Raw genomic sequence first — 27,993 nt, 5'->3', positions numbered from 1 at the left:
ATAACACAGGCCCCGTACACACTATACAGTGTATATAACACAGGCCCCGTGCACACTATACACTGTATATAACACAGGCCCCGTGCACACTATACGCTGTATATAACACAGGCCCGTACACACTATACACTGTATATAACACAGGCCCCGTACACACTATACACTGTATATAACACAGGCCCCGTACACACTATACACTGTATATAACACAGGCCCCGTACACACTATACACTGTATATAACACAGGCCCCGTACACACTATACAGTGTATATAACACAGGCACCGTGTACACTATACAGTGTATATAACACAGGCCCCGTACACACTATACACTGTATATGACACAGGCCCCGTACACACTATACAGTGTATATATAACACAGGCCCCGTACACACTATACAGTGTATATATAACACAGGCCCCGTACACACTATACAGTGTATATATAACACAGGCCCCGTACACACTATACAGTGTATATATAACACAGGCCCCGTACACACTATACAGTGTATATATAACACAGGCCCCGTACACACTATACAGTGTATATATATATATATATATATATATATATATATATAACACAGGCCCCGTACACACTATACAGTGTATATAGCACAGGCCCCGTACACACTATGCACTGTATATAACACAGGCCCCGTACACACTATGCACTGTATATAACACAGGCCCCGTACACACTATACACTGTATATAACACAGGCCCCGTACACACTATGCACTGTATATAACACAGGCCCCGTACACACTATACACTGTATATAACACAGGCCCCGTACACACTATACAGTGTATATATAACACAGGCCCCGTACACACTATACAGTGTATATATAACACAGGCCCCGTACACACTATACAGTGTATATATAACACAGGCCCCGTACACACTATACAGTGTATATATAACACAGGCCCCGTACACACTATACAGTGTATATATATATATATATATATATATAACACAGGCCCCGTACACACTATACAGTGTATATAGCACAGGCCCCGTACACACTATGCACTGTATATAACACAGGCCCCGTACACACTATGCACTGTATATAACACAGGCCCCGTACACACTATACACTGTATATAACACAGGCCCCGTACACACTATGCACTGTATATAACACAGGCCCCGTACACACTATACAGTGTATATAGCACAGGCCCCGTACACACTATGCACTGTATATAACACAGGCCCCGTACACACTATGCACTGTATATAACACAGGCCCCGTACACACTATACACTGTATATAACACAGGCCCCGTACACACTATGCACTGTATATAACACAGGCCCCGTACACACTATACACTGTATATAACACAGGCCCCGTACACACTATGCACTGTATATAACACAGGCCCCGTACACACTATGCACTGTATATAACACAGGCCCCGTACACACTATACACTGTATATAACACAGGCCCCGTACACACTATACACTGTATATAACACAGGCCCCGTACACACTATGCACTGTATATAACACAGGCCCTGTACACACTATGCACTGTATATAACACAGGCCCCGTACACACTATACACTGTATATAACACAGGCCCCGTACACACTATACAGTGTATATAACACAGGCCCCGTACACACTATACAGTGTATATAACACAGGCCCCGTACACACTATACACTGTATATAACACAGGCCCCGTACACACTATACAGTGTATATAACACAGGCCCCGTACACACTATACACTGTATATAACACAGGCCCCGTACACACTATACAGTGTATATAACACAGGCCCCGTACACACTATACAGTGTATATAACACAGGCCCGTACACACTATACACTGTATATAACACAGGCCCCGTACACACTATACACTGTATATAACACAGGCCCCGTACACACTATACAGTGTATATAACACAGGCCCGTACACACTATACACTGTATATAACACAGGCCCCGTACACACTATACACTGTATATAACACAGGCCCCGTACACACTATAAAGTATATATAACACAGGCCCGTACACACTATACACTGTATATAACACAGGCCCCGTACACACTATACACTGTATATAACACAGGCCCCGTACACACTATACACTGTATATAACACAGGCCCCGTACACACTATAAAGTATATATAACACAGGCCCGTACACACTATAAAGTATATATAACACAGGCCCGTACACACTATACACTGTATATAACACAGGCCCCGTACACACTATACAGTGTATATAGCACAGCATACACTATACACTGTATATAGCACAGCATACACTATACACTGTGACTACCACACACACTTCGCACATGTGACAGGTGCTGTACACCGACCAGACTGCATTGATTGCACGATTGCAGGCTCTTTGGATCTGGCGCCCACTGACGTGCAGTGATTGGAGCTCAGGACACAGATTGCTGATTGGCTGGTTACAGCACAGTGGGCGTGCAAAGTTTGCAGCTCGTGTTGTTATTGGTTACCATGGATACGCAGTACACTCTGTTTTCTGGGAAGTGGAGCCGTGCAGGGGCGCAGGTAGGTCGGAGCTCCTCATCCAGAGATTCCTGCACAGAGAGCTGCGGCTGCAGAGCACGGGCCGCACTGACTGACTGCAGGGGAAACATTGCCGCCAATAAATGGAGGCTCCTGTATGAGAGGAGCATTGCAGGTGGCACTGTGTGAGGGAGCGGTACTTGCTGCTGGGAAATCTGTGGCTTACACAGGTCACTGTGTGGCTGCAGCGCTGTATAGCGGCACATATATTCCTGTACTGACACTGTGTGGACGGGGGCACTGAATGTGGCGCTGTATAGAGGAACACACTGCAGAAGGTGCTGTGGAAAAGGGCACCCAGAATCTGGCGCTGTATAGAGGGGTAGATACAAACTGCCACTTTATAGAGGAACTCACCGTGGCTGGCGTGGTATAGAGGGGCATATTGTGACTGGCGTTGTATAAAGGGCCATATAGAAGCTGCGACATGATAGGGGGCACACTGTGGTTGGCACTGTATAGATGGGCTCAGAGTTGGAACATTATAGAGGGGCACACTGTGGTTGGCACTGTGTAGAGGGGCACACTGTGGTTGGCACTGTGTAGAGGGGCACACTGGTTGGCACTGTATAGAGGGGCACACTGTGGTTGGCACTGTGTAGAGGGGCACACTGTGGTTGGCACTGTGTAGAGGGGCACACTGTGGTTGGCACTGTGTAGAGGGGCACACTGTGGTTGGCACTGTATAGAGGGGCACACTGTGGTTGGCACTGTGTAGAGGGGCACACTGTGGTTGGCACTGTGTAGAGGGGCACACTGTGGTTGGCACTGTGTAGAGGGGCACACTGTGGTTGGCACTGTGTAGAGGGGCACACTGTGGTTGGCACTGTGTAGAGGGGCACACTGTGGTTGGCACTGTGTAGAGGGGCACACTGGTTGGCACTGTAAAGAGGGGCACACTGTGGTTGGCACTGTGTAGAGGGGCACACTGTGGTTGGCACTGTGTAGAGGGGCACACTGTGGTTGGCACTGTGTAGAGGGGCACACTGTGGTTGGCACTGTAAAGAGGGGCACACTGTGGTTGGCACTGTGTAGAGGGGCACACTGTGGTTGGCACTGTATAGAGGGGCACACTGTGGTTGGCACTGTGTAGAGGGGCACACTGTGGTTGGCACTGTGTAGAGGGGCACACTGTGGTTGGCACTGTATAGAGGGGCACACTGTGGTTGGCACTGTGTAGAGGGGCACACTGTGGTTGGCACTGTGTAGAGGGGCACACTGTGGTTGGCACTGTGTAGAGGGGCACACTGTGGTTGGCACTGTATAGAGGAGCACACTGTGGTTGGCACTGTGTAGAGGGGCACACTGTGGTTGGCACTGTGTAGAGGGGCACACTGTGGTTGGCACTGTGTAGAGGGGCACACTGTGGTTGGCACTGTGTAGAGGGGCACACTGTGGTTGGCACTGTAAAGAGGGGCACACTGTGGTTGGCACTGTGTAGAGGGGCACACTGTGGTTGGCACTGTAAAGAGGGGCACACTGTGGTTGGCAGTAATCCAAACCTCCAGCTCAATTTCCCTGACTCCAGGTTCCAACTCCCTCATACATGGCTCATGTTTAAAGGGAATCTATCACCCCGTTTTTGGCCTATAAGCTAAGGCCACCGCCATCAGGGGCTTCATACGATGACGTCCTCATCTTGTCTTCACGCTGTGGCTCCGGCGCAGGCGTACTTTATCTGACCTGTTGAGGGCAGAGCAAAGTACTGCAGTGCGCAGGCACCGGGAAAGGTCAGAGAGGCCCAACGCCGCGGCAAGAAGACAAGAAGAGAACGTGATCGTATGAAGATGGGAGGCGCTGGACCTGGACCACCCCTGGGTGAGTATAATCTAACCTGGTTTTCTCCTCTTTCAGGTTACATTGGGGGTTTATCTACAGCATTACAGAATGCTGTAGATAAGCCCCTGATGCCGGTGGCCGCAGCTTAGATGCCAAAAATCGGGTGACAGATTCCCTTTAAGTGATACATATACTGTAGTAAAATGGTAACATCAGGCTTTTCATCACCACTATGATACAATAATCAAGCCATTTAGATAGAACATAAAATATATTTATTGGAATACAACTCTAGAACCAAAAAAACTTAGCATATTTACAATTTATTATACACTCTGCAGTAAGTGGAAAAAAACAGCTAAGGCTGGGTTCACATTACATTTTTAGCATCCGCTAGACGGACTACATTACACCGCGGCATAACGCCGCCATTTAGTCCAATGTCAGACGCATCACTAGCGCCCGCCCACAAATGGGCGTGCGCTAGCAATGTGCCGTCATTGAGTGACGGACCCTGGGACGCGGGCTGCAGCATTTCCGGGTCCGTCACTGCTAGCGCAGATAGAGCATCTGCTAGCTCTATCTGCGCTAGCGCGATGACACATTGGCACTTGCGTTAACAGCAGCCCATTAACGCATGTGTTGAACGGGCTGCTGTTAACACAATGTGAACCCAGCCTAACTGAGGAGGCACTACTTTGAACTCGTCTATTCTTTAGGGCAGGGGTGGGGAACCTCAAGCTCCAGGGCCATTTACGGGGGCCATGGGGGCTGTGCTGCATTACATTCTATGGGGGCTGTGCTGCATTACATTCTATGGGGGCTGTGCTGCATTACATTCTATGGGGGCTGTGCTGCATTACATTCTATGGGGGCTGTGCTGCATTACATTCTATGAGGGCTGTGCTGCATTACATTCTATGGGGGCTGTGCTGCATTACATTCTATGGGGAGCTGGCTGCATTACATTCTATGGGGGCTGTGCTGCTTTACATTCTATGGGGGCTGTGCTGCTTTACATTCTATGGGGGCTGTTCTGCATTACATTCTATGGGGGCTGTGCTGCATTACATTCTATGGGGGACTGGCTGCATTACATTCTATGGGGTGCTGGCTGTATTACATTCTATGGGGGCTGGCTGCATTGCATTCTATGGGGGCTGGCTGCATTACATCCTATGGGGGCTGTGCTGCATTACATCCTATGGGGGCTGTGCTGCATTACATTCTATGGGGGCTGTGCTGCATTACATTCTATGGGGGCTGTGCTGCATTACATTCTATGGGGCCTGTGCTGCATTACATTCTATGGGGGCTGGCTGCATTACATTCTATGGGGTGCTGGCTGCATTACCTTCTATGGGGGCTGTGCTGCATTACCTTCTATGGGGGCTGGGCTGCATTACATTCTATGGGGGGCTGCATTACATTCTATGGGGGGCTGCATTACATTCTATGGGGGCTGGCTGCATTACATCCTATGGGGGCTGTGCTGCATTACATTCTATGGGGGCTGTGCTGCATTACATTCTATGGGGGCTGTGCTGCATTACATTCTATGGGGGCTGGCTGCATTACATCCTATGGGGGCTGTGCTGCATTACAATCTATGGGGGGCTGCATTACATTCTATGGGGGCTGTGCTGCATTACATTCTATGGGGCCTGTGCTGCATTACATTCTATGGGGGCTGGCTGCATTACATTCTATGGGGTGCTGGCTGCATTACCTTCTATGGGGGCTGGCTGCACTACATTCTATGGGGGCTGGCTGCATTGCATCCTATGGGGGCTGGCTGCATTACATCCTATGGGGGCTGTGTTGCATTACATTCTATGGGGGGCTGTATTACATTCTATGGGGGAGGGCTGTATTACATTCTATTGGGGGGCTGTATTAAATTCTATGGGGGCTACATTGTATTCTATGGGGCTGTATTATATTCTATGGGGAGGTGGGCTGTATTACATTCTATGAGGGGCTGTATTACATTCTATGGGGTGCTGTATTATATTCTAAGGAGGGGCTACATTATATTCTATGGGGGCTGCATTATGCTCTATGAGGGGGCTACCATATATTATATATACAGGGGCTGCATTATACTATATGAGGGGGCTGCATTATATTCTCTGGGGGGTTACATTATACTCAGGGGGCTACAATATATTCTGTGGGGTGGCTGCATTATACTCTGAGGTGGCATCATTATACTATATGTGGGCTGCATTATACTGTATCGAGGACTATGGGGAATACATTATACTATATGAAGAACTATAGGGTGCACTATACTATGGAAAGTGAATTGTACTACATGGATGACAATGGCGGGGCATTATACTATATGGAGCACTATGAGGAATGAATATATTATACTATTTGGAGGACTGAGGAGTGCATTATACTATATGGAGGACTGAGGTGCACATTATAATATATGGAGGACTATGGGGTGTATTATACTAAACAAGCAAAATGCTGCCTATTCATCGAGTGATTGGATTGTTTGTGGGAACAGAAATCCTTGTTCTCAGCAGCACATCCCCGGTGTAAACTGTAGATGTGCTTCTGATAACATGATACTGTATGGGGACAGACTGATCTAATTGTGATTGTTCTTTCATTCTTTCTCAGTTGGTGTAAAGAGGCCGGGAAACAAGCGAACGACTTCAGTATTGTCGATCACACTCGTTTAGCGGCCTGAGATCAGCGCATGTAAATACAGCAGAAATGCTTCGAAGGGAGACCAGGCAAGGATGATGACAGTTGTAGTTAGCACCCGATGCCTGGGAATAGCGCTAACTCTACTGCTTTTCCTAGCCGCCAGAGCATTTAATTCTGGTATGTGTAATGATTTTTATGGTTGATGTCAGCTGCGTAATGTCAGCTGCTATCAATCCCTGGTGTAAGTAATGGAGCGGTGTCTATCAGACACCCCCACTACTAGCCCAGACCTGGCGAGACCCAGCGACTCCGAAGAGCGGTGACGGTAGTAACATTACCGCTCTTCACAGTCGCCGAGCTCAGCGCAAGACCCAGAATATCTGAAGAGCGGTGACGTTACTGATGTCACCGCTCTTCAGAGTCACTGTGTCTCGTGCTGCGCAGCGGAACCAAAAGTGGCTGTAGGCAAAGTTTATGGAGCATCAGAATGAGGTTCCATAGCCTTTGGTCGTCTCAATCCCTTCATTATCTACGAGATCCAGTTATGTAGGTAAAGTAGCGGCATTTCTTGGTACTGCAACTAAAAACAATAAATAGGACTGAGCTGTAATGCTAGATACAGCTGTAATTATATGTTATATAGTCGTGTTACACTCCCCTCACTTCTTATAACTTATAACTTCTTATACAAGTGTACAAAGATATTATACAGTCACCATGTGACAAGTGGGCCTGTGTAACTTCAAATGCCAGGGCTGAATTTTAGTCCCAGTCCGGCCCTGCCCTCAGGTATGTCACCTGGTATTGAAGAAGTATTCGAATGTTCCTAAGGCTTTCTACTGAGCCAGTTACAACAAATGGAACTATCCCATCTTCACCAGCTACCTGGACTTCACCATCATGTGGAATCCTCACTCTGGCCACACCAGATCTATTCACCAGGTCTTGCATCACTTTTCCAAATGTTCCAACGACTTTCCCCACCATATTTCGGGGTACTTGAACGATGTCTTCTACAAAGCCCAGCCAACTTTGAGCTTTCCTGGCATGCTCAAACGTCGAGCGGCTTCCATATTCCTCAACAGGATCATGTGTTTCATGCGGAGACATTGTAGGTGCATATCCTTCAGGTTAGCCACTCGCTTCAATGTGACTTCCCTAGTCGACAGTATCGCCAACTGTTTCATCTCTGGTGCCCAGTTCACACTACATGCTTCTATTGCCTTTTTAAAGGCCTCATGCACATCCACAGTGGTACATTCTTCTCGCACATCTTCGGGTACCTCTATCACGGACTTGAAGAGCGATCTTTCACTCTCTTCATGGATGGACGGCTCCTGCTTTGCCTTGGACATTTCCATCAAGACATCTGCCACGACCAGGTGACTGTCTTGTTCTGCTTTTAGCGCCAACTCTTCCTCCGCTTTACACTCTTCCAGACTCCTGGCCAGGATGGGCATTGGCAGCTTCACCTCGTTACCATTCTGGCACCGCCGCTGTAAGTCTGCGATTACCATGTCCTTCTCTTATAGAAGACCTCTTAAAGCTTCTCTGAGCACCTCCATATCTTCCCTTACGGCCTTATTCACTCTTTGCCACGTTGACAGGTGACCTCTGAGCTCAGAGACTTCCTTCTCCAGCTCATCCACCCTGTACTCAGCCGCTTGTCTCAGATGCCTTAACTCGACCTGTAAATCTGTCACCTTTTGCTTCTCATTCGTCAGCTGTTGACAGATCTCTAGTCGTCGGGTGACAGAGGTCGAACTCTCCTCTTTATCAATCTTCTCAGAGGGTGCAATTTGTTCGGCCCCTTTTCCTCTTTTACGTCTCCGGCGATGGGAGGACGACTTGCCACTTGTACCAGAGTCAGCTTTACTGCACTCTTTTCCGCTTTCGTCACCGTCTGAATGGGAGTCACCACCACCCGATCAGTCATCCTGGAACCAGCGGTCCCCGTTTCTAATGGTGTCGGACCCCAATCCTGGAGCTTTCCCATCTTTAACGGTCACACCTTTGGTCACCTCTGCCAAGTCCCAGAGTTGGTCAGACCCACACTTCCGTCCAGTCATACGTTCCGGTATGGCTACCACTGTCATCTTGACTTACCCTTGTGGAGCACTGTCGTTCCACTGTGTCAGTGCTTCTGTCAGCACACCATTGTACTCAGCCCTAGCGGTTGCTACTGGCAATGACACGTCACAGTCACCCCGGAGTCTGTATCACACCCCACAGTATGGTGAACCCTCAAGTTCCTCTCTATCTGGGTGTCAGCTCCGCTCTTTTTAACTACCACATCATTACCAGTCATCTTGTGGCACATGTCATGTGACATCATGTCCGTAAGTTAGGCAGAAGCACCCTTCCCACTGGTCAACCCGACGTTTGACCTGTCAATTTTTGGAAGTATTACTGCCTTAATGTATGCCCCCGCAACAGTAGAGAGACATCCATCCTCCTGCTGTAGAGGCACGCCCTCCTCCCATAAGACTGAGAACAGCCTAGCATCCTGGCCCACTACCACCGGACAGGTTAAGTTTGAGACTATGGTGGCCTCAAGACTTGTATGGCCCCTGACCGTCTCGAGTTGCACCCAGGCCACTGAATAAACCTTAGTATCCCCATGGATGCAGGTGACCTTGATCTTCATTTCAGACATTACAAATATATCTTCCACAGCCCTTACTAGGGTCACCGAGCTCCCTGAATCGACCAGACCAAATACATCCTCTACCTCTGCGTTCAACTCCAGAACACACCCACGTATCCTCTTGCCAAGAGGGTAGTTCTTATGGCAAATTGGACACACATAGTGCCATTGCCCCTGGCAACTGTCTGTCTGTGCCACCCCTTTAACTCCAGGAAGCTCCGCTCCTTCTTGGGTAACTACCACTTTCCGGGACTCCTTATTGGCCGAGCAATCCACAGCACAGCATGGACCTACATAGCATGAACTACGTTGTTCCCGGCTACAGTCCAATGGCGCATTCGCTGCCGCCTATTTTTTTTGCCACCACCCCTATTTTGGTTACTGCCCCCTTTTGGGACTCCGCCCCCTCTTGGGCAACTACTCCCTTTTGGGATACCACCCCTATTTGGAACTCCACCCGTTTATGGCAACCATCCCTGTTTGGGTGTCCCCCCCCTTTTTTTGGGGGGACACCACCCCTTTTAATGACACCACCCCTTCCCTGGGATACACCCCTTGGACTCTCCACAGTACTCTCAGGCACCAGTTCGCACAGTACAAAAAAAAAAGTCTCTTTGGGTCGGCACTGGCCCTTTAAGAGTCTGCGCGATCTGGACCAATGTCCTCTCATGACACCTCACCAGCTCCTGCTGGTGCTACCACAGCTCCTGCTGCAGTTACAAAGCACCAAATCCTCTGGGTGCTGATCACAAGCAACTGCAGCTCTTCTCCGCAAGGCTCTGCACAGCTCCACACCGCAGACTTCGTGGACCCGTTGATCCACAGCAACACTTCGTAACCCCGCCGAGTTATAGCCAGATGCTTGTAAGCTTCGTGCACCCGCCGATCCACAGCAAACTTCGTAACCCCTTCGTACAGCAATCACGTCCACACTTGCTTCCTGGACCATTGCCCGCAGTCTAGCACCATATGTGAGACTATTTTCTAGTCTTAACATTTTTATGCAACACGGAATTGCGTACAAAAATGTTATTACTTTTACCCTTTTCACACCATTTTCATCCAGCTGCGCCAACGTGGTGGAGCTCGGGTAGGATGGGGATGAGGTAATGCCCACCCATGTCATTTATGATCAGAAGTTGCATACCTTACACCAGAAATCTTAGTCCAGTCTCGACTGATTCATTAAATGGCAGTACACCAATTTATTGAGACGGGCGTTTACAACTTAATGAATCGGTGCCTTAATCTTTCCTCATAACTAAGTTCCTCCCTAACTCCAAGGCATCCTTTCTATGAACTTTTGCCCAAAACTCACATATGGGCTGATAGCCTACATTTATATGGGAAGGAAGGATCCTCCACCATCAAAGGAGACCCTTGCATCAACCGAAGACTAGAGGCAATGCGCTAAGTAATCTCAAGTCTTCATATTTTCTAGTGCAGTAATGAAATTCAAATTTCATATATTTCATGTTTGCATTCTGTAGCGCTACAGAGTGCTACTTTATTTTGTTATATATGGAGATTGCTACTCTTTGTATATACGCATCTGTACACACCTGATTTCTGTTTGAAAATGACAGTCTTTTGATATTTGTATACATAGGCTTTGTGACTGAGCACTTCATCCCTCAGCCTCTGGCGATTTTAATTACAGTGTGATCCTAGCTTCCTATATAAATGTAGGCTATCAGCCCATGAGAGGAATCCCCACAGGATAAGTCCCAGCAACAAGAATCGCCTTATCGCGGCCGCCGAGTGCATATGAATTGGCCAATTTAAGCGCTAAGTATTCTCAATTTTTCCTATTTTCTAGAGCAGTAATGCAGTTCAAATTTCATATTTTCATGTTTGCATTCTATAGCGCTACAAAGTGCTACTTTGTTTGTTTGAATTTTCATGGTGACACGTTCTTTTTAAAGGGGGTGGTCTGAACTTCAAATAAATTTTTATCCTAATTCCCAATATATTTCAGGCCATAATTTAAACTATTTTCTAATATACTTGAATTCAAAATGCCCTAACCTTCCATAACTACTCTGTCTAGCTGCTTTTCTTTCTTTTTTTATATTCTCTTTTTTATGATGCTTCGTTTAAGAACCCCAGTGCTTGCTGGGATACTCAAACAAAGCGTCATATGGGGGCAGAGGCTGCAATCATTGTCACAGCCCCTGCCCCTCCCTGAAACGAAGCTCCTTCAGATGTGCAATCTGCAGTATGCACAATGAAAAAGCACTCTCTCGCCACATCAGATCAGTAGTAACAAGCCGACAACAGAATGCACTCTGAGTGCAAGTTATCAGATAAATTCTCAGGGTGCAGAGACCAGCGCCACCCCTGCAAGTGACGTTTGAGTATCCCAGCATGTACTGGGATTCTCAAACAAAGCGTCATCAAAAAGGAAATAGAAAAAAACACAAAGAAAAGCAGTTAGATACTGTAGTTATGGAAATGTAGGGAATTTTTAACTAAAGGTTATTAGAAAATTATTTTTAGAATACGGCATGAGATCTAAGGTGTAAGATTTCTCCTTGAGGAGTCTAAATGCGCTGTAAGTAGTGTTGAGCATTCCAATACTGAAATATCGGGTATTGGCCGATATTCGCTGTATCGGAGTTCCGATACTGATTTCCGATACTTTTAGAATATCGAACACCGGAAATGGAAGTTCCCATAGTGCAATGATGCACTGTAGTTCACTGGTCTCACTTTATGGCAGTTGCTGCTTGGGAACTTTCTCACACAGCAGTGGCAAAAGTGAGACTAGGGACTATTTTTTTATAGTGGCGGAGGAATACAGTGCGGAAGGATACCGCCCTCCCGTCATTGTATTCCTGGGGCCCCTAGAGAGCAGTCGCTTCAGCTGATGCTGCTGCTCTCCACGCGAGATCGTCGTGGGACACTTGTGGATTTCTGTGGATCAGGGAGTATATTGTTTGTTATTTTAAAATTTTTTACAGGTGACACTGGCTTCGGGGATCAAAGTGACAAGTGATGGTGAGTATGTACTCTATGTTATATGTACTGTATGTCTATTTGTATGTATTGTATGTAATGTATGAATGTATTGTATGTAGTATGTATGTAGTATGTATATATGTTGTATGTATGTAGTACGTTGTATGTACGTTGTATGTATGTTGTATGTAGTATGTTGTGTGTATGTAGTATGTATGTATGTAGTATGTATGTTGTATGTATGTAGTATGTATGTTGTATGCATGTATGTAGTATGTTGTATGTATGTAGTATGTATGTTGTATGTATGAAGTATGTTTATAGTATATAGTATGTATGTTGTATGTATGTTGTATGTGTGTGGTATATTGTATGTATGTATGTATGTAGTATGTATGTATTATGTTGTATGTAGTATGTATGTTTGTGGTTTTTTTTACATTCAACACATTAGCCGGATGATGGGACTACTACTGTCCCATCATTGGTTAATGTGTTAATCACTGTCATTGTAGCAGGCATAGCCCGATGGGACTTGTAGTCCCATCGGACGATGCCTGCACACCCGCACAGACCGCCGAGAGGCCCGCACAGACCCCCCGGCAGCCCGCACAGACCCCCGGCAGGCCCGCACAGACCCCCGGCAGGCCCGCACAGACCCCCGGCAGCCCACACAGACCCCCGGCAGGGCCGCACAGACGCCCGGCAGGCCCGCACAGACGCCCGGCAGGCCCGCACAGACCCACAGCAGGCCCGCACAGACCCCCGGCAGGCCCGCACAGACCCCCGGCAGGCCAGCATAGACCCCCCGGCAGCCCGCACAGACCCCCGAGAGGCTCGCACAGACCCCCGACGGTCCCGCACAGACCCCGCCCGCACACACAGACACGCACCCCCCACACTCTTCCCCCCTCCCGAGCTGGATGTGCAAGGAAAGAAAGGGTTTATTTTCATTCCGATATTTGTGTCCCATTGATTTGCATTGGTTTCCGGTATCGGAATCGGCGATATCCGATATTTTTTGGGTATCAGTCCGATCCAATCCGATCCGATATTTCCCGATATCGGAAGGTATCTCTCAACACTACTCAACACTAGCTGTAAGTACTTCTGAGAAAGTAAATATGCAAATTGTCTCTTCAGAGAGCAAGAGGACTTGAAATCTAGTGCCAAGTCAATATCGACCCTATAGCAAGCCTTGCAATGTGACTAAGGATAAAAGCCAAAACAGGATCTCAATTTTCAGACAGGGTGTTTCATTTGGCTAGGTGAGAGGCTTTGATTGGGATCTAAGAGGTAAGGTATTTGGAAAATGACATGCCAGGTCTGGCACGCCAGTATGAGGAGACTTAAACACCTTGCATGCTCCTCTGGGAAATTAAATATGCCTCAGAGGAGCATGCATAGATATGTATTTAGAATGAAAATTATTGTTTGCATTTTGGACCACCCCTTTAAGAAAGGGTCATCCAAGTAGTGAACAGCACCTTTAATGTGTATTGCAATGATCAATCCCAAATGATTGATCATCATGTACGCTGAAGTAAGATTTGCCAAATTCATTGAGACATGTGCCTCTTAATTCATTTAGCTCATTTTTCAGCTGCCCAGCAGCAGCGTCAGAAATGTAATCTAGTGCACATTTCTGCCATAATTTACCTTTTTTTTACTGTAATTAATGTAGATCGGAGCTAATCCAAAAACATTTTTGCACAATATTTGCACACTTATTGCGCAAAATGATAAATCAACCTTTATTCTTTACTCCCCATTTAGACTCATAGTGACTACTGGGAGCATAATCCTGATAGTATGCTTATTTTCTATAAGCAAATATTAATACTACAAATATTTTCTTCAATTTCAGGAGCAATGAGCATATTGCCAGCAATGCGGAGGCCAGGTCACCAAGCCTTTCCTAACCTTGTTCATCCAAAGACACTTCCTACCTCTCCAAAGAAGATGCAGCGGAACATGTATTTATATCTAATTTATCATTCATTTTTCTTGTAGTTTGGAATAGAGAAGATGCACATACACATATACTGTATATATATTGGTGATTTGTAGCAGAAAAACCATTGTACAAATACACAGCAAGTGGTGTAGGAGGGAGTCAGATGGATGGTTTTGTTGTAACGCTTGTTTTATGAACATTTTACACTTTTAAGACCAAGGCCTTCCAATGCACTTCAATCTAAGGGTGAATATTTTTCTTTGTTAATGTTATGTTTTTGCCCAAATATTTTATTTTTTCAAAATGTATTAATTTTTACCTATATTAATAGGGCACAGAGGTGGCTTTTCTGTGGTACAAAGGCAGAGGTGATATTCTTTTATGTTTAACTTTCTTTAATTTAACATAATCTGGAACAGACAGATTTATGTGAGAACCCGCAACTTAAAGGGAATCTGTCAGCAGGTTTTTGCTACCTCATTCGAGAGCAGCCTGATGTGGGCAAAGAGAAGCCGAATCCAATGAGGTATAAATTATAGTAGATACATCCCTCACTCCCACCCCGTCCACACCAGGCTCTCCATGTACAAAGTCCATAGACAGTGAGCTGCCTATCACAGGAGGGGCTGTGTAGGACCAGGGCTCAAGACCAGCTAGTCTCGGCAATGATAAACTACTAGCGCTAAAACAATCATTGTAAGCAAACAAAACCATGGAGCTTGATAAGAGAGGCATGGTTGAAATCTGTGTTTTAACTCCTACCTCATGTTTTCAGATTTCATAGCAAAAATCTGCTGACAGATTCCCTTTAATCCCCACAGTCTCCCATACATAATATCAAATATGTGCACTTTGTCCCACCTACATGACCAATGTAACTATCAGGAGCAAAGATTACTATTTTTTTTCTAACGTGCCCCTGCCCCTTTCTTTAGAAGTTATATGCAGTCTGTAAGTGGTTCCAAAGTATCTGTGTGCAAAAATATTGAATAAAATGTGCCCATGTAAAATGCATCCAAGTCATGGACGATTGTGCCTCATTGTGTGCGTTTCTTGACTGAGATTTTAAGAATTGTTTTATTTCTTTTTCCTTTTGAATTATTTTAATTTTTCCTTTATTTTCTATTTTAATGTTTTATTTATGTTTTACTGTTTTTTGTTTACTTTTATTTTTTTCTTGTAATTTATTTTTGTAATTAATTTTTTTTTCTGTTTCTTTTGGAAGCTGGGATCTGGTTCCTCCCAACAGTCCTTTTTTTGCAGATCACAGCTAATTACAATTTATTTCAGTTCTTCAATACAAAACTCATATTATATAGAGTCATTACAGACAGAGTGATCTATTTCAAGTGTTTATTTCTGTCAAAGGGAACCTGTCACCCCCTCAGGCGTTTGTAACTAAAAGAGCCACCTTGTGCAGCACAAATGCTGCATTCTGACAAGGTGGCTCTTTTAGTTATGCTCCCTGCACACGCTGCAATAAACGTTTATAAAATGTGCCCCCTCATACCCTGAAATCGCCAGGGAGGCGGGTCTTTCCTTCCTAATCAGACGCAGCACAGCCGTCACTCCGGGCCTGTGCGCGCCGGGCGCCGCCTCCTCTTGCTTCATTAATGTCCCCCATGAAATGCAAAATTTACTTTCATCTGAAAACAACACCTAGGACACTGAGCAACCATCCAATTATTTTTCTCCTTGGCCCAGAGTAGACGCTTCTGGCATTGTATATTGGTCATGAGTGGGTTGACACAAGGAATGCAACACTTGTAGTCCATGTCCTGGATACGTCTGTGTGTGTGGTGGCTCTTGAAGCAAGGACTCCAGCAGCAGTCCAATCCCTGTGAATCTCCTCTAAATTTTTGAATGACATTTTCTTAACAATCCTTTCATGGCTGCAGTTATCCCAGTTGCCTCTGCACCTTTTTCTACCACACTTTTTCCTTCCACTCAACTTTCCATTAATATGCTTGGATACAGCACTCTAAACAGCCAGCTTCTTTAGCAATGACCTTTTGTGGCTTACCCTCCTTGTGGACTGTGTCAATGACTGCCTTCTGGACATCTGTCAAGTCAGCAGTCTTCCCCATGATTGTGGAGCCTACTGAATCAGACTAAGGGACCCTTTTAGACGCTTAGGAAGCCTTAGCAGGTGTTTTTTTGTTAATTGTTCTAATTTACTGAGATAATGACTTTTGGGTTTTCATTGGCTGTAAGTCATAATCATCAACATTAACAGAAATAAACACTTGAAATAGATTGCTCTGTTTGTAATGACTATATGAGTTTCAATTTTTGTATTGAAGAACTGAAATAAATTAACTTTTTGATGATATTCTAATTTATTGAGAATCACTTTTATCTGCTTTCCCAGGAATGCTGCGAAATGCAAAACTGTACCTTTGGATACCTCATCAGTATAAGATTAGTGGGGGTCCAGCATATAGTCTGTTAACAGCTCCATAGATTATGATGGGTACGTATTCCATCTGTGGAATAACTCAGAACATATGCATGAGAAACTGATGTCTTAATGTGTCCCAACTATGCAGATCACAGCAGCCCTGTCCATTTCTTATTGAATGCAGTCGATTATTATTCTTTAGCTCCCATTGAAGTGAATGTACTGTAGAACTCAGCAGCGACCCCTTAAGCAGTACACGGTGCTGCTGTGTTTTGCCTTTACGTCTTTTATTTCTGGACTGAGCAGTTTTCATCTGATCGTTGGGGCAGCACCCATCTTAGATTGAGATGAGCCATCCATTATTGCGTCCTGGTCAACTCATTTACCAATTTATGAGGTGCGTTTCTACAGAAAAGCAAGCAGGGCATTATGCATTGGGTATTAAAGTGGAATATTTGCAGTTTTCGCCCTACAACATCTACTGCACATTGATCTGTAGAAAACGCCCGTGAGGTCAAAATAGTCACTACACCTGTAGGCAAATTCTTTGAGTGTGATTTGCAAAATGGGGTCACTGTTTAGGGATTTCTACTATTATGGCATCAAAAGGGGTCAACAAATGACATCTTCGAAATACTCCAGAAAATATGCACCCAAAAGTTAAATGGTGCTCCATCTCTTCTGAGCTTGACCTTGTGCCCAAAAAGTAGTTTATAACCATATATAGGGTATTGCCGTATTTGGGAAAAATAACAAAATAAATTGTAGGGTAATTTTTTATCTATTAGCCATTATAAAGCTTAAATATTTTTAGCTAAATCTACTCGTTGTAACAAGTGTAATTTTCATTTTCAAACAGCCCAATTTTATAGAAAAATCGGTGATACCTGTGGGGTAAAAATACTCATTACACCACAAGATGAAGTTCCTGTTTTCGAAATGTGGTCAGTTAGTGGTTTTTCTGCTATTCTGGCACCTCTGGTTTTCTGCAAGTCACCCGCACAAACGTCCTGCCACATTTATGCTCCAAAAGCCATATAGCCTTTCTTCATCTCTTTGTAACCCATGTCATGTGCCTTTTCATAAATCAGGAGCGTCTGACTCCAGCACACCTCTTCATCAAGACCTGTGATGTTGTTTCAGGCCTTTTTCCATTTTTGTCTGCCAATGCTATAAACGTTTGTGAACCACCTGTGATTCCAAAATAATCACCACACCACTAGATTAATTCTTTGAGGGTTGTTGTTTTAAAAAAGGGGCCACTGGTAGAAGGTTTCTCCTGTGTTGGCATCTCAGGCACTCTAAAAAATGTAACTTGGTTTTCACAATCTATTCCAGAAACATTTGCAGTTCAAAAGTCAATTAGCCCACTTTCCCTTCCATGCCATGCTCTATGCCCAAAGAGTAGATTTTGACCTTAAATGAGGCATCACCGCATTCATTAGCAATTGCATAAGAAATCATTGGGTGCAATTTTTCTTATTGCCGTTTGTAATAATGAAAAATGTGAGGCTAAAGAAACATTTTAATTGAAAGAATTTAATTTTTCATTTTTTTTCACTCCACTTTTGCATTAATTGCTGTTAGGCACCTGAGGGGTTAACAATGTTCCCGAATGCGGTTTTTAACACTTTTGAGGGGGGCAGTTTTTAAAATAATATAACTTTTAGGGGTTTTCTGACAAGCTATGTAAATTTTGTTGAGAAATCTTATCGACCTAGGATTTACTACTATCACGAAGTACCATGTGTCATGAAAAAGCTGTTTCAGAAACAATGGAATTGGTAGATGCATCCAATCTTATTATTACCACATGAATTGACTCATTGTTAGGGGTCGAGTTCCCGCCTCTGCACAGGGGGAATCTCGGTCTATCTCCACTGCGGGCTCTCATTCTTCTCCTGCCGCAGTGGTGTCTGCTCAGCAGAGACGTCGGTCCCAGCGTCTCGCTCAGTCTGACTCTGTGCAAAGGGTTACTGCTGCTTTTCCAGCTTCTGCCATTGAAGCCAGTGCTGGGCAGCGACGAGCAGATGGAGACTCCCCAGACGTCTCTTGGCGGTGATTATTGATGGCAAAAAGGAAGGAACGTAGACCACTCCTCCTGGTTATCAGAGACAAAACAGTGTAAGTACTGTTCCAAATTTTGGTTCATACGCTTAGTCTGGCCATTTGACTGAGGATGAAACGCTGAAGAATGAGACAACTTGATCCCCAGCCGTGAGCAAAATGCTTTCCAAAATTTTGCCACAAACTGAGTACCTCTATCAGACACGATGTCAGATGGAACCCCATGAAGTCTGACCACCTCCTGCACAAATACCTGAGCCAGAGTCTTAGCGTTAGGCAATGAAGGCAAAGACACAAAGTGCAACATTTTTGAAAAGCGATTAACAATCACCAAGATGACCGTGTTCCCAGCTGAGGAAGGCAAGTCAGTGATGAAATCCATGGAGATTTCCGTCCATGGCTTACTAGGTACCTCAAGAGGAAGTAGTGTGCCAACAGGACGGGAGCGGGGCGTCTTAGCCCTAGCGCACGTGGTACAAGCTGACACGTATGAGACCACGTCCTGACAAATCTTGGGCCACCAAAACCGACGTGACACCAACTCCAAGGTACCTCTAACCCCTGGGTGGCCAGCCAGGACAGCATCATGATGCTCCGCCAAAACCTTTAAGCGGAGATGAAGCGGTACAAAAGATTTGTTGATGGGAAGCTCAGATGGTACCTCCTCCTGAGCCTCGGCAATCTCAGCCTCAACCTCGGTAGTGAGAGCCGAAACCACAATACCCTTTTGGTGGATGGGTACTGGATCCTCCTGAGGTTCTCCCCCCGGAAAACACCTGGACAAAGCATCCGCCTTAGTGTTTTTAGACCCCGGTCTGTAAGTGACAACAAGATTGAACCGCGTGAAAAACAATGCCCAGCGAGCCTGCCTGGGGGACAGACGCTTGGCTGACTCCAAATACAGCAGATTCTTATGATCGGTAATAACAGTAACCTGATGAACCGACCCCTCCAAGAAGTGTCACCATTCCTCAAAGGCCAACTTGATTGCCAACAATTCCCTGTTGCCGATATCGTAGTTACGTTTGGTGGACGACAGTTTCTTGGAAAAATAGGCGCATGGACGCAAATCACTCAAAGATGAGCCTTGTGATAGTACCGCCCCCACACCAACCTCAGACGCATCGACTTCCACAACAAAAGGTTTTGATACGTCTGGCTGCACAAGAATGGGGGCTGAAACAAAACTGTTCTTAAGAAATTCAAATGCTCACAGCAGCCTCAGGCCAAACGGAGAAATTGGTACCCTTTTTAGTCATGTCAGTTAGCGGTTTAGCAATGATGGAAAAATCCTTGATAAATTTCCTATAGTAGTTAGAAAAACCAAGGAACCGCTGAAGTGCTTTCAGGTTATCAGGACGTTCCCAATGCAGCACCGCTTGCACCTTAGCGGCGTCCATTTTAAAACCAGAAGCAGACACAATATAACCCAAGAAAGGCCACTCTTGAACAGAAAATACACATTTCTCAAGTTTAGCATACAGCTTACTCTCTCTGAGAAGCTGTAACACCTGCCTGACATGATCTAAATGAGTATCACGGTCGCAAGAATATATGAGAATGTCATCGAGGTACACGATAACGTATTTCCCCAAAACATGCGAAAACACATCATTAATGAAATGTTGGAACACTGCAGGTGCGTTAGTCAACCCAAATGGCATCACCAAATTTTCAAAATGACCCTCAGGGGTATTAAAAGCCGTCTTCCACTCATCACCTTGACGGACTCTTATGAGGTTGTACGCCCCCCTGAGGTCAGGCTTGGTAAACCGCTTAGCACCTGCCACCTGGTTGAACAAATCTGGTATCAGTGGCATAGGATATGGATCACGAACCGTTACCTGGTTCAACTCCCTGAAATCCAAACACGGGCGTAATCCACCATCTTTCTTCTTCACGAAGAAGAACCCTGCTGCCACAGGCGAGGATGAAGGCCTGATGTGCCCTTTGCTCAAACTTTCAGCAATGTAATCTTTTAACGCTTGTCTCTCCGGACCGGAGATGTTAAACATCCTTGCTTTAGGCAATTTGGCCCCTGGTTTAAACCTGATAGTACAGTCATAGGGACAATGTGGCGGCAACTCTGAACAACCCTAGACAACCATGGAAAACCCAAAACCACCTGAGCAGGAAGATTCCTGAGCACCTTACATGTAACCTGCTCGGAATGTAGAACCCCAATGTGGAGTTTCACCTCAGCCACAAATTCAGTAATCTCCCCCTGTGAGAGAGGAGCAGCATTGATGGTGACCATACGGATAGGATGAGGCAGTTTTTCTATCCTAAAACCTGCTGTGCGCGCAAACTCCTCATCAATGAGATTTGTGGCTGAACCACTATCCACAAAAACAGTAATTGGCAGCTCACTGCCAGCGATAATAACCTTAGCAGGGAGCATGCATTGAGAAACCACCATGGAGGATATGCATAAGCTCAGATTGGCCTCCTCCACACCCTCTGAGCTTAGAAGTTTTCCGCCGTTGCGTTTTTCTTAGACAGCAGAGGACAGATGTTAATAAAATGACCAGTTTTACCGCAGTAAAAACAGGCTCCCTGCTTCCTGAGCTCAGGGGCTCGACGCTTCATATGTGACACCCCTGCGATTTGCAAAGGCTCCGTGGGCTGACCTGCAGGAACCTCACGTGAACCTAAACCCTCTCCCATAGGCTGTGTCTCATGCTCCCCCTGATGCAAACGGCGATCAATGCGGACAACCAGACTCATAGCAGAATCTAGAGAAGCAGGAGTCTTGTACATCAGAAGGGCTTTTTTAACCCTTCCAGAAACCCCATGAATAAACTGACTCCGCAGCGCTGGATCATTCCACTGTGTATCGATCGCCCAGCGACGAAATTCAGAACAGTAATCCTCTGCAACTCGCTCCCCCTGGCGAATAGTGCGTATCTTAGTTTCTACTAGAGCCATTCTGTCAGGCTCATCGTAAATGTTTCCAAGAAAGGAAAAAAAACTCCACAGAGTCAAATGCAGCAGAATCAGATGGCAGAGAAAACGCCCATGCTTGGGGATCCCCGCTTAACAATGACAACACCAGGCCCACACGCTGAGCCTCATTACCCAAGGAGATCGGGCGCATACGGAAATATAGTTTACAAGCTTCACGAAAAGAAACAAATTTACTGCGTTCCCCAGCAAATTTTTCAGGCAAAGGAAACTTAGGCTCAGCAACTCTACCTGTCGCTCCAGCTTGCACATTAGATACTGCTAGTCCCTGTTGCTGCACTGCCCCCCTCAATTCAGTGACCTGTAGGGACAGCACCTCCAACTGGCGGGTTATGGAAGTCATGGGATCCATGACAAAACAAAAAAAAAAGGGAAACCCCTTTTTTTTTATTTTTAAGGCCGATTATAATGTCACGGGAAGACTAGGTGGCGAGAGCTAATAACCCAGGCCCCTGCAATTTCCCTCAGACTAGGGAAATCCTGACTGACCCTCTACCTAGAGTTTACACTGATGGTGTGCATGTCTAGGCCTCGACCCTCACCCTGTCTCCTGTTTCAACCCTAGGCTGAAACCACCGCCCACCACCCAGTGAAAAGATCATACATCAATACCCACAGTTAGCACAGACAAGGATAACGGAAAATATACACCACGCCGCAGTCACTCAGGAATACACTATAAATGCGCAGGGAAAAGTAAATACAAATATAGGAAGGAGTAAATAAGACAAAGGGAAATACACCACTAGATACGATACTCCAACTCCTAGCTCACCACTCCAGACCGAGATAACCAAGCACTAGACAGAAGCTATAATCGGCGACGCCCAATGTTCAGAAGAACTATTTAAAGGCAGTGGGCGTGGCCCAGCTTCCAATCCGAGCACCAGCAAAATTAACCCCGGACCAGCTAGATAAAATCTAGCCAACGCCACTGAGCACATAGTGGACAAAAGCAGAATTACCGCTGTCTGCCGAACGCCCTGATATGAACAGCGTCCGACATGACACTCGGTTTCTCTTCCAAGTCTTCACGGACCACAAAAATTTGGTTTATTTGCGTACAGCTCAGCGGCTGAATTCTCGTCAGGCAAGATGGTCCTTGTTCTTCTCCCGGTTCCACTTCACTCTCCATTATCTCGTCGGGGAGAAGAACATTCGTGCTTACGCTCTCTCTCGCTCCATTGTGTCAACTGAGGAGGAGGAAGAGGAGCGTCGGCTTATTGTCCGTTCAGAGAGTCTGAGAACCGTAGCTCCGGGTTTCGCTAGAGTCTGTGCCTCCGGGCAAGACTTTTGTTCCCATCAATTTGCGACCAGAGGTTCTCTCTTGGGCTCATTCGTCCAGAGTGGATGGACTCTTTGGAACAAAGAGGACATCTGAACTGCTGGCTAGGACGTACTGGTGGCCACATATGGTCCGTGACGTCGGAGATTATGTTCGGGCGTGTGTCTCCTGCGCCAAAAATAAGTCTCCTCGACAACGGTCAGCTGGCTTACTCTATCCCTTGCCGGTGGCAGACAGGCCCTGGGAGATGGTCGGGATGGACTTTGTGGTGGGTTTGCCCAAGTCTCGTGGCTTTACCATCATTTGGGTTATCACCGATCATTTTTCTAAGATGGTGCGTTTGGTGCTGCTTCCACGGCTACCTTCTGCACGGGCCTTGGCAGCGTTGTTTATTAAACACATTTTCCGCCTACACGGTATGCCGGACAAAATTGTCAGTGACCGGGGTCCCCAGTTTGCGTCTCGGTTCTGGAGAGAGCTCTGTCGTCTTCTCAGCATTGAGTTGAATCTCTCTTCAGCATATCATCCCGAGACGAATGGGTTGGTAGAGAGGGCCAACCAGACCTTGGTCACATATCTGCGACATTTTCTCAGCCAGGCAGGATGACTGGGCATCCTTGCTACCGTGGGCGGAGTTTGCGCTGAACAACGCCGTAGCCGATTCCACTGGACAAACCCCATTCCTCCTTAACTATGGTCAGCATCCGCGGGTACCTGTGCCTATGCCCGTGTCTTCCGCCGACTCCAGGGTGGCAGACTGGGCTGTGGAGGCACGGGATATTTGGGACCGCACTCAGGATGCCATTCGGGCCTCCAAGGAGAGAATGAGGTCCTCCGCCGATGCACATCGGCGCCCCGCTCCGACCTTTGCTCCTGGCGACTTGGTGTGGCTCTCTGCCCGTAACATCAGGCTGCGAGTTGAGTCCACTAAGTTTTCACCTCACTACTTGGCCCCTTCAAGGTCCTCGAACAGGTTAACCCTGTGGTCTACCGTTTAGCCCTTCCACCACGCTTGGGTATCACCGACTCCTTTCATGTGTCCCTCTTGAAACCCGTATACATGTCTCGGTTTTCCGAGTCATCTGCCGGGACATCGGGTTCGTCTACGGACGATTACGAGGTGAACACTATTTTGGGCTACAAGGTGGTACTTGGCAAAAAATTTTATTTGGTGGACTGGAAGGGTTATGGTCCTGAGGACAGGTCCTGGGAGCCTGCTGAGCACATTCGGGCTTCGCAGCTCATTGCTGTCTTCGAGCGTAGCGAGATCCAAGGAGGGGGGGCATGTTAGGGGTCGAGTTCCCGCCTCTGCACAGGGGGAATCTCAGTCCATCTCCACTGCGGTCTCCCATTCTTCTCCTGCCGCAGTGGAGTCTGCTCAGCAGAGACGTCGGTCCCAGCGTCTCGCTCAGTCTGACTCTGTGCAAAGGGTTACTGCTGCTTTTCCAGCTTCTGCCATTGAAGCCAGTGCTGGGCAGCGGCGAGCAGACGCTTTTGGGACTAAGTCCCACTTTTCTCCTTCTGAGCATGCCCATGGTAAGATATCTCATTGGAGATCGAGGGTCACATGCTTAGATACTGCAGCAAAGGCCATTGGTTCTCCTGGAAGGTCCTGAAGGTGTCCAGGCTTTGTGGCAGCTTCTCATTGGTCCTTCTAGGAAGGTCTTGTTCGTGCTTCAGCTATAAAAGGCTCGCATGGCCGCACGGCCATGCGCTAGTATCAATTCAAATATGTGCTTTGCGCCAGTATGGTTATGCATGAATGTGTTCAGGGACCCGGCTGAAATAAGCCCCTAGAATACCGGCTTCTCCGGTGAGGATTAAATAAAGTTCAAAAACAAACAATTGCCCAGTTGGGAAGGGGTTAAAGAGAACACCACGTACACTCACCGGCCACTTTATTAGTTACACCATGCTAGTAACGGGTTGGACCCCTTTTGCCTTCAGAACTGCCTCAATTCTTCGTGGCATAGATTCAACAAGGTGCTGGAAGCATTCCTCAGAGATTTTGGTCCATATTGACATGATGGCATCACACAGTTGCCGCAGATTTGTCGGCTGCACATCCCAAAGATGCTCCATACAAGGCAGGATGGATCCATGCTTTCATGTTGTTTACGCCAAATTCTGACCCTACCATCCGAATGTCGCAGCAGAAATCGAGACTCATCAGACCAAGCAACGTATTTCCAATCTTCTACTGTCCAATTTCGATGAGCTTGTGCAAATTGTAGCCTCAGTTTCCTGTTCTTAGCTGAAAGGAGTGGTACCCGGTGTGGTCTTCTGCTGCTGTAGCCCATCTGCCTCAAAGTTCGACGCACTGTGCGTTCAGAGATGCTCTTAGACCTACCTTGGTTGTAACGGGTGGCGATTTGAGTCACTGTTGCCTTTCTATCAGCTCGAACCAGTCTGCCCATTCTCCTCTGACCTCTGGCATCAACAAGGCATTTCCGCCCACAGAACTGCCGCTCACTGGATTTTTTTTCTTTTTCGGGCCATTCTCTGTAAACCCTAGAGATGGTTGTGCGTGAAAATCCCAGTAGATCAGCAGTTTCTGAAATACTCAGACCAGCCCTTCTGGCACCAACAACCATGCCACGTTCAAAGGCACTCAAATCACCTTTCTTCCCCATACTGATGCTCGGTTTGAACTGCAGGAGATTGTCTTGACCATGTCTACATGCCTAAATGCACTGAGTTGCCGCCATGTGATTGGCTGATTAGAAATTAAGTGTTAACAAGAAGTTGGACAGGTGTACCTAATAAAGTGGCCAGTGAGTGTATATTTATGTTGCATGAAGTGCCGGGTTTAACCTCCCCCACTTCTTCCAAGAGCCATCATTTTTTATTTTTCCCTCCACATAACCGTATGTGGGCTTGATTTTTTTGTGAGATGAATTATATGTTTGAATGACCCCATTCATTTTATCATGCGATGCACTAGAAAACGGGAAGAAATTCCAAGTTCTTCAAAATTGCAAAAAAGTGCAATTCCACAATAGTTTTGGGGGATTTTTATTCACCATGTTAACTATAGAGTAAAATTGACTTGAAAATATGATTCTCCAGATCAGTGCGATTAAGCAGGTACCAAACATGCATAGCGGTGAAAAAAATTGTAAATTTGTAAAAAAAATTTGCTTGTGTCCCCAGTTTCCGAGACCCATAACGTTTTCAATTTTGGTCAATTTGGCTGTGTGTGTTATTTTTTGCACACTGAGCTGACATTTTTATTTATACCATTTTGTTGTACATACAATGTTTTCGTCTCCTTGTATTGCAGGGCTGCGGTGGCCAAAAACCTGTAATTATGACTTTTAAATTTTTTTTCCTCATTATGCCATTTACCAATCAGATTAATTTAATTTAGATTTTGTAGATCGGACTTTTATTGATGTAGCGATGCCAAGTATGAGTAATTTTTTAGTTCGCCCTGTTGGCACAAACGCCCTAATCTCGTTTTTGAGGGGGGGGGGGGGGGTTGGACGTAAATCCCAACAGAGCCACTGAACGAGTGCCTAAATGCAGTGTGAAAACATCCTAAAATTAACAGACATTTAAAGGAATAAAATGTAAGACAAATATTTTGCCACAATTCCAAGTATATCTCCATCTCCAGGTCTGCAGTTTAACCCCTTTCTGACATCGGATGTAATATTCCGTCCATGTGCCCTGTGTGGGCAATTTTCCATGTGGGCAATTTTCCATGTGGGCAATGTTCCGTGTGGGCAATTTTCCATGTGGGCAATTTTCCTGTGGGCAATTGTCCTGTGGGCATTTTTCTGGTGACCCACTTATGGGTGGGTTCTGTTGTTCTGGCACCTCATGGATTCTCCCAGTGGGTCATGGCACCTCCAAAGCATAACAGTAAAATCTGCTTCTCCTTGCCTTCTCAGCTTTGCACTGTGCCTGAAAGAAAATTTTCCCGATTACATATAAGGTATTGGCGCTCTCAGGAAAAAATTGACCATTTTGTTGACCTTTTTGGACCTGTTTGTTGTAAAAGAAATTCCTGTTAGCCCTGTGAGGGGTTGTCACGCTTGATAGAAGCCTCCAGGTAGACTCAGGAGCACATGCACGTAAAAAACCAGTGGGTTTATTATATGCAGCTTAAGCCACGATGTTGAAAACAAAACAGCCCCCCCGGGCACGACAGAAAAACAAAACAAAAATCATAGCATACAGTTCAATCCTCCTTTGTGCAGGGTCCTCTCGCACACTGTTAGGGAAAAATCACTTTCAGTCCTCAACTTCTGTGGGAAGTACAGCTTCTCCCCACAGCACCACCTACAGGCTGAACCAAAGGTCCTGGTATATATCACATGTGCTAGTCATGTGATCATGACATCACTGCAGGTCCTCAAATACCTGCAGGTCCTACAGGGAAAGGGGTACGGTGAGCACCCTCCCTCCCGCACTGCGGGTGCTGACTAGTGTTGAGCGATACCTTCCGATATTTGAAAGTATCGGTATCTGATTGGATCGGCCGATATCCAAAAAATATCGGATATCGCCGATACCGATACCCGATACCCGATACCAATACAAGTCAATCGGACACAAATATCGGAAGTGATCCTGGATGGTTCCCAGGGTCTGAAGGAGGGAAACTCTCCTTCAAGCTCTGGGATCCATATTCATGTAAAAAATAAAGAATAAAAAAAAAATATGGA

At 46.1% G+C, this 27,993-nt stretch overlaps 1 protein-coding gene across 5 annotated transcripts in view; it reads left to right on the top strand.

The window, feature by feature from the left end:
- The first annotated feature begins 2,517 nt into the window (after positions 1-2,517).
- The window catches only part of TTC29 (tetratricopeptide repeat domain 29), a 349,015-nt gene continuing 323,539 nt past the window's right edge, over positions 2,518-27,993 (top strand). For 3 of the 5 annotated variants that reach the window (XM_077279296.1, XM_077279292.1, XM_077279297.1), the window contains exons 1-2: positions 2,518-2,574; positions 14,514-14,622. In XM_077279296.1, the coding sequence (XP_077135411.1) occupies positions 14,519-14,622 (104 nt within the window). In that variant the 5' untranslated portion in view covers positions 2,518-2,574; positions 14,514-14,518. Of the gene's footprint in view, positions 2,575-2,640; positions 2,708-11,350; positions 11,478-14,513; positions 14,623-27,993 lie in introns of those variants that run through there. The other 2 variants (XM_077279295.1, XM_077279294.1) reach the window with 2 other exon arrangements.

Source organism: Ranitomeya variabilis, chromosome 1 (genome assembly GCF_051348905.1).
Source record: "Ranitomeya variabilis isolate aRanVar5 chromosome 1, aRanVar5.hap1, whole genome shotgun sequence".
NCBI lineage: Eukaryota > Metazoa > Chordata > Amphibia > Anura > Dendrobatidae > Ranitomeya > Ranitomeya variabilis.
This window is presented reverse-complemented; position numbering and strand designations above follow the sequence as displayed.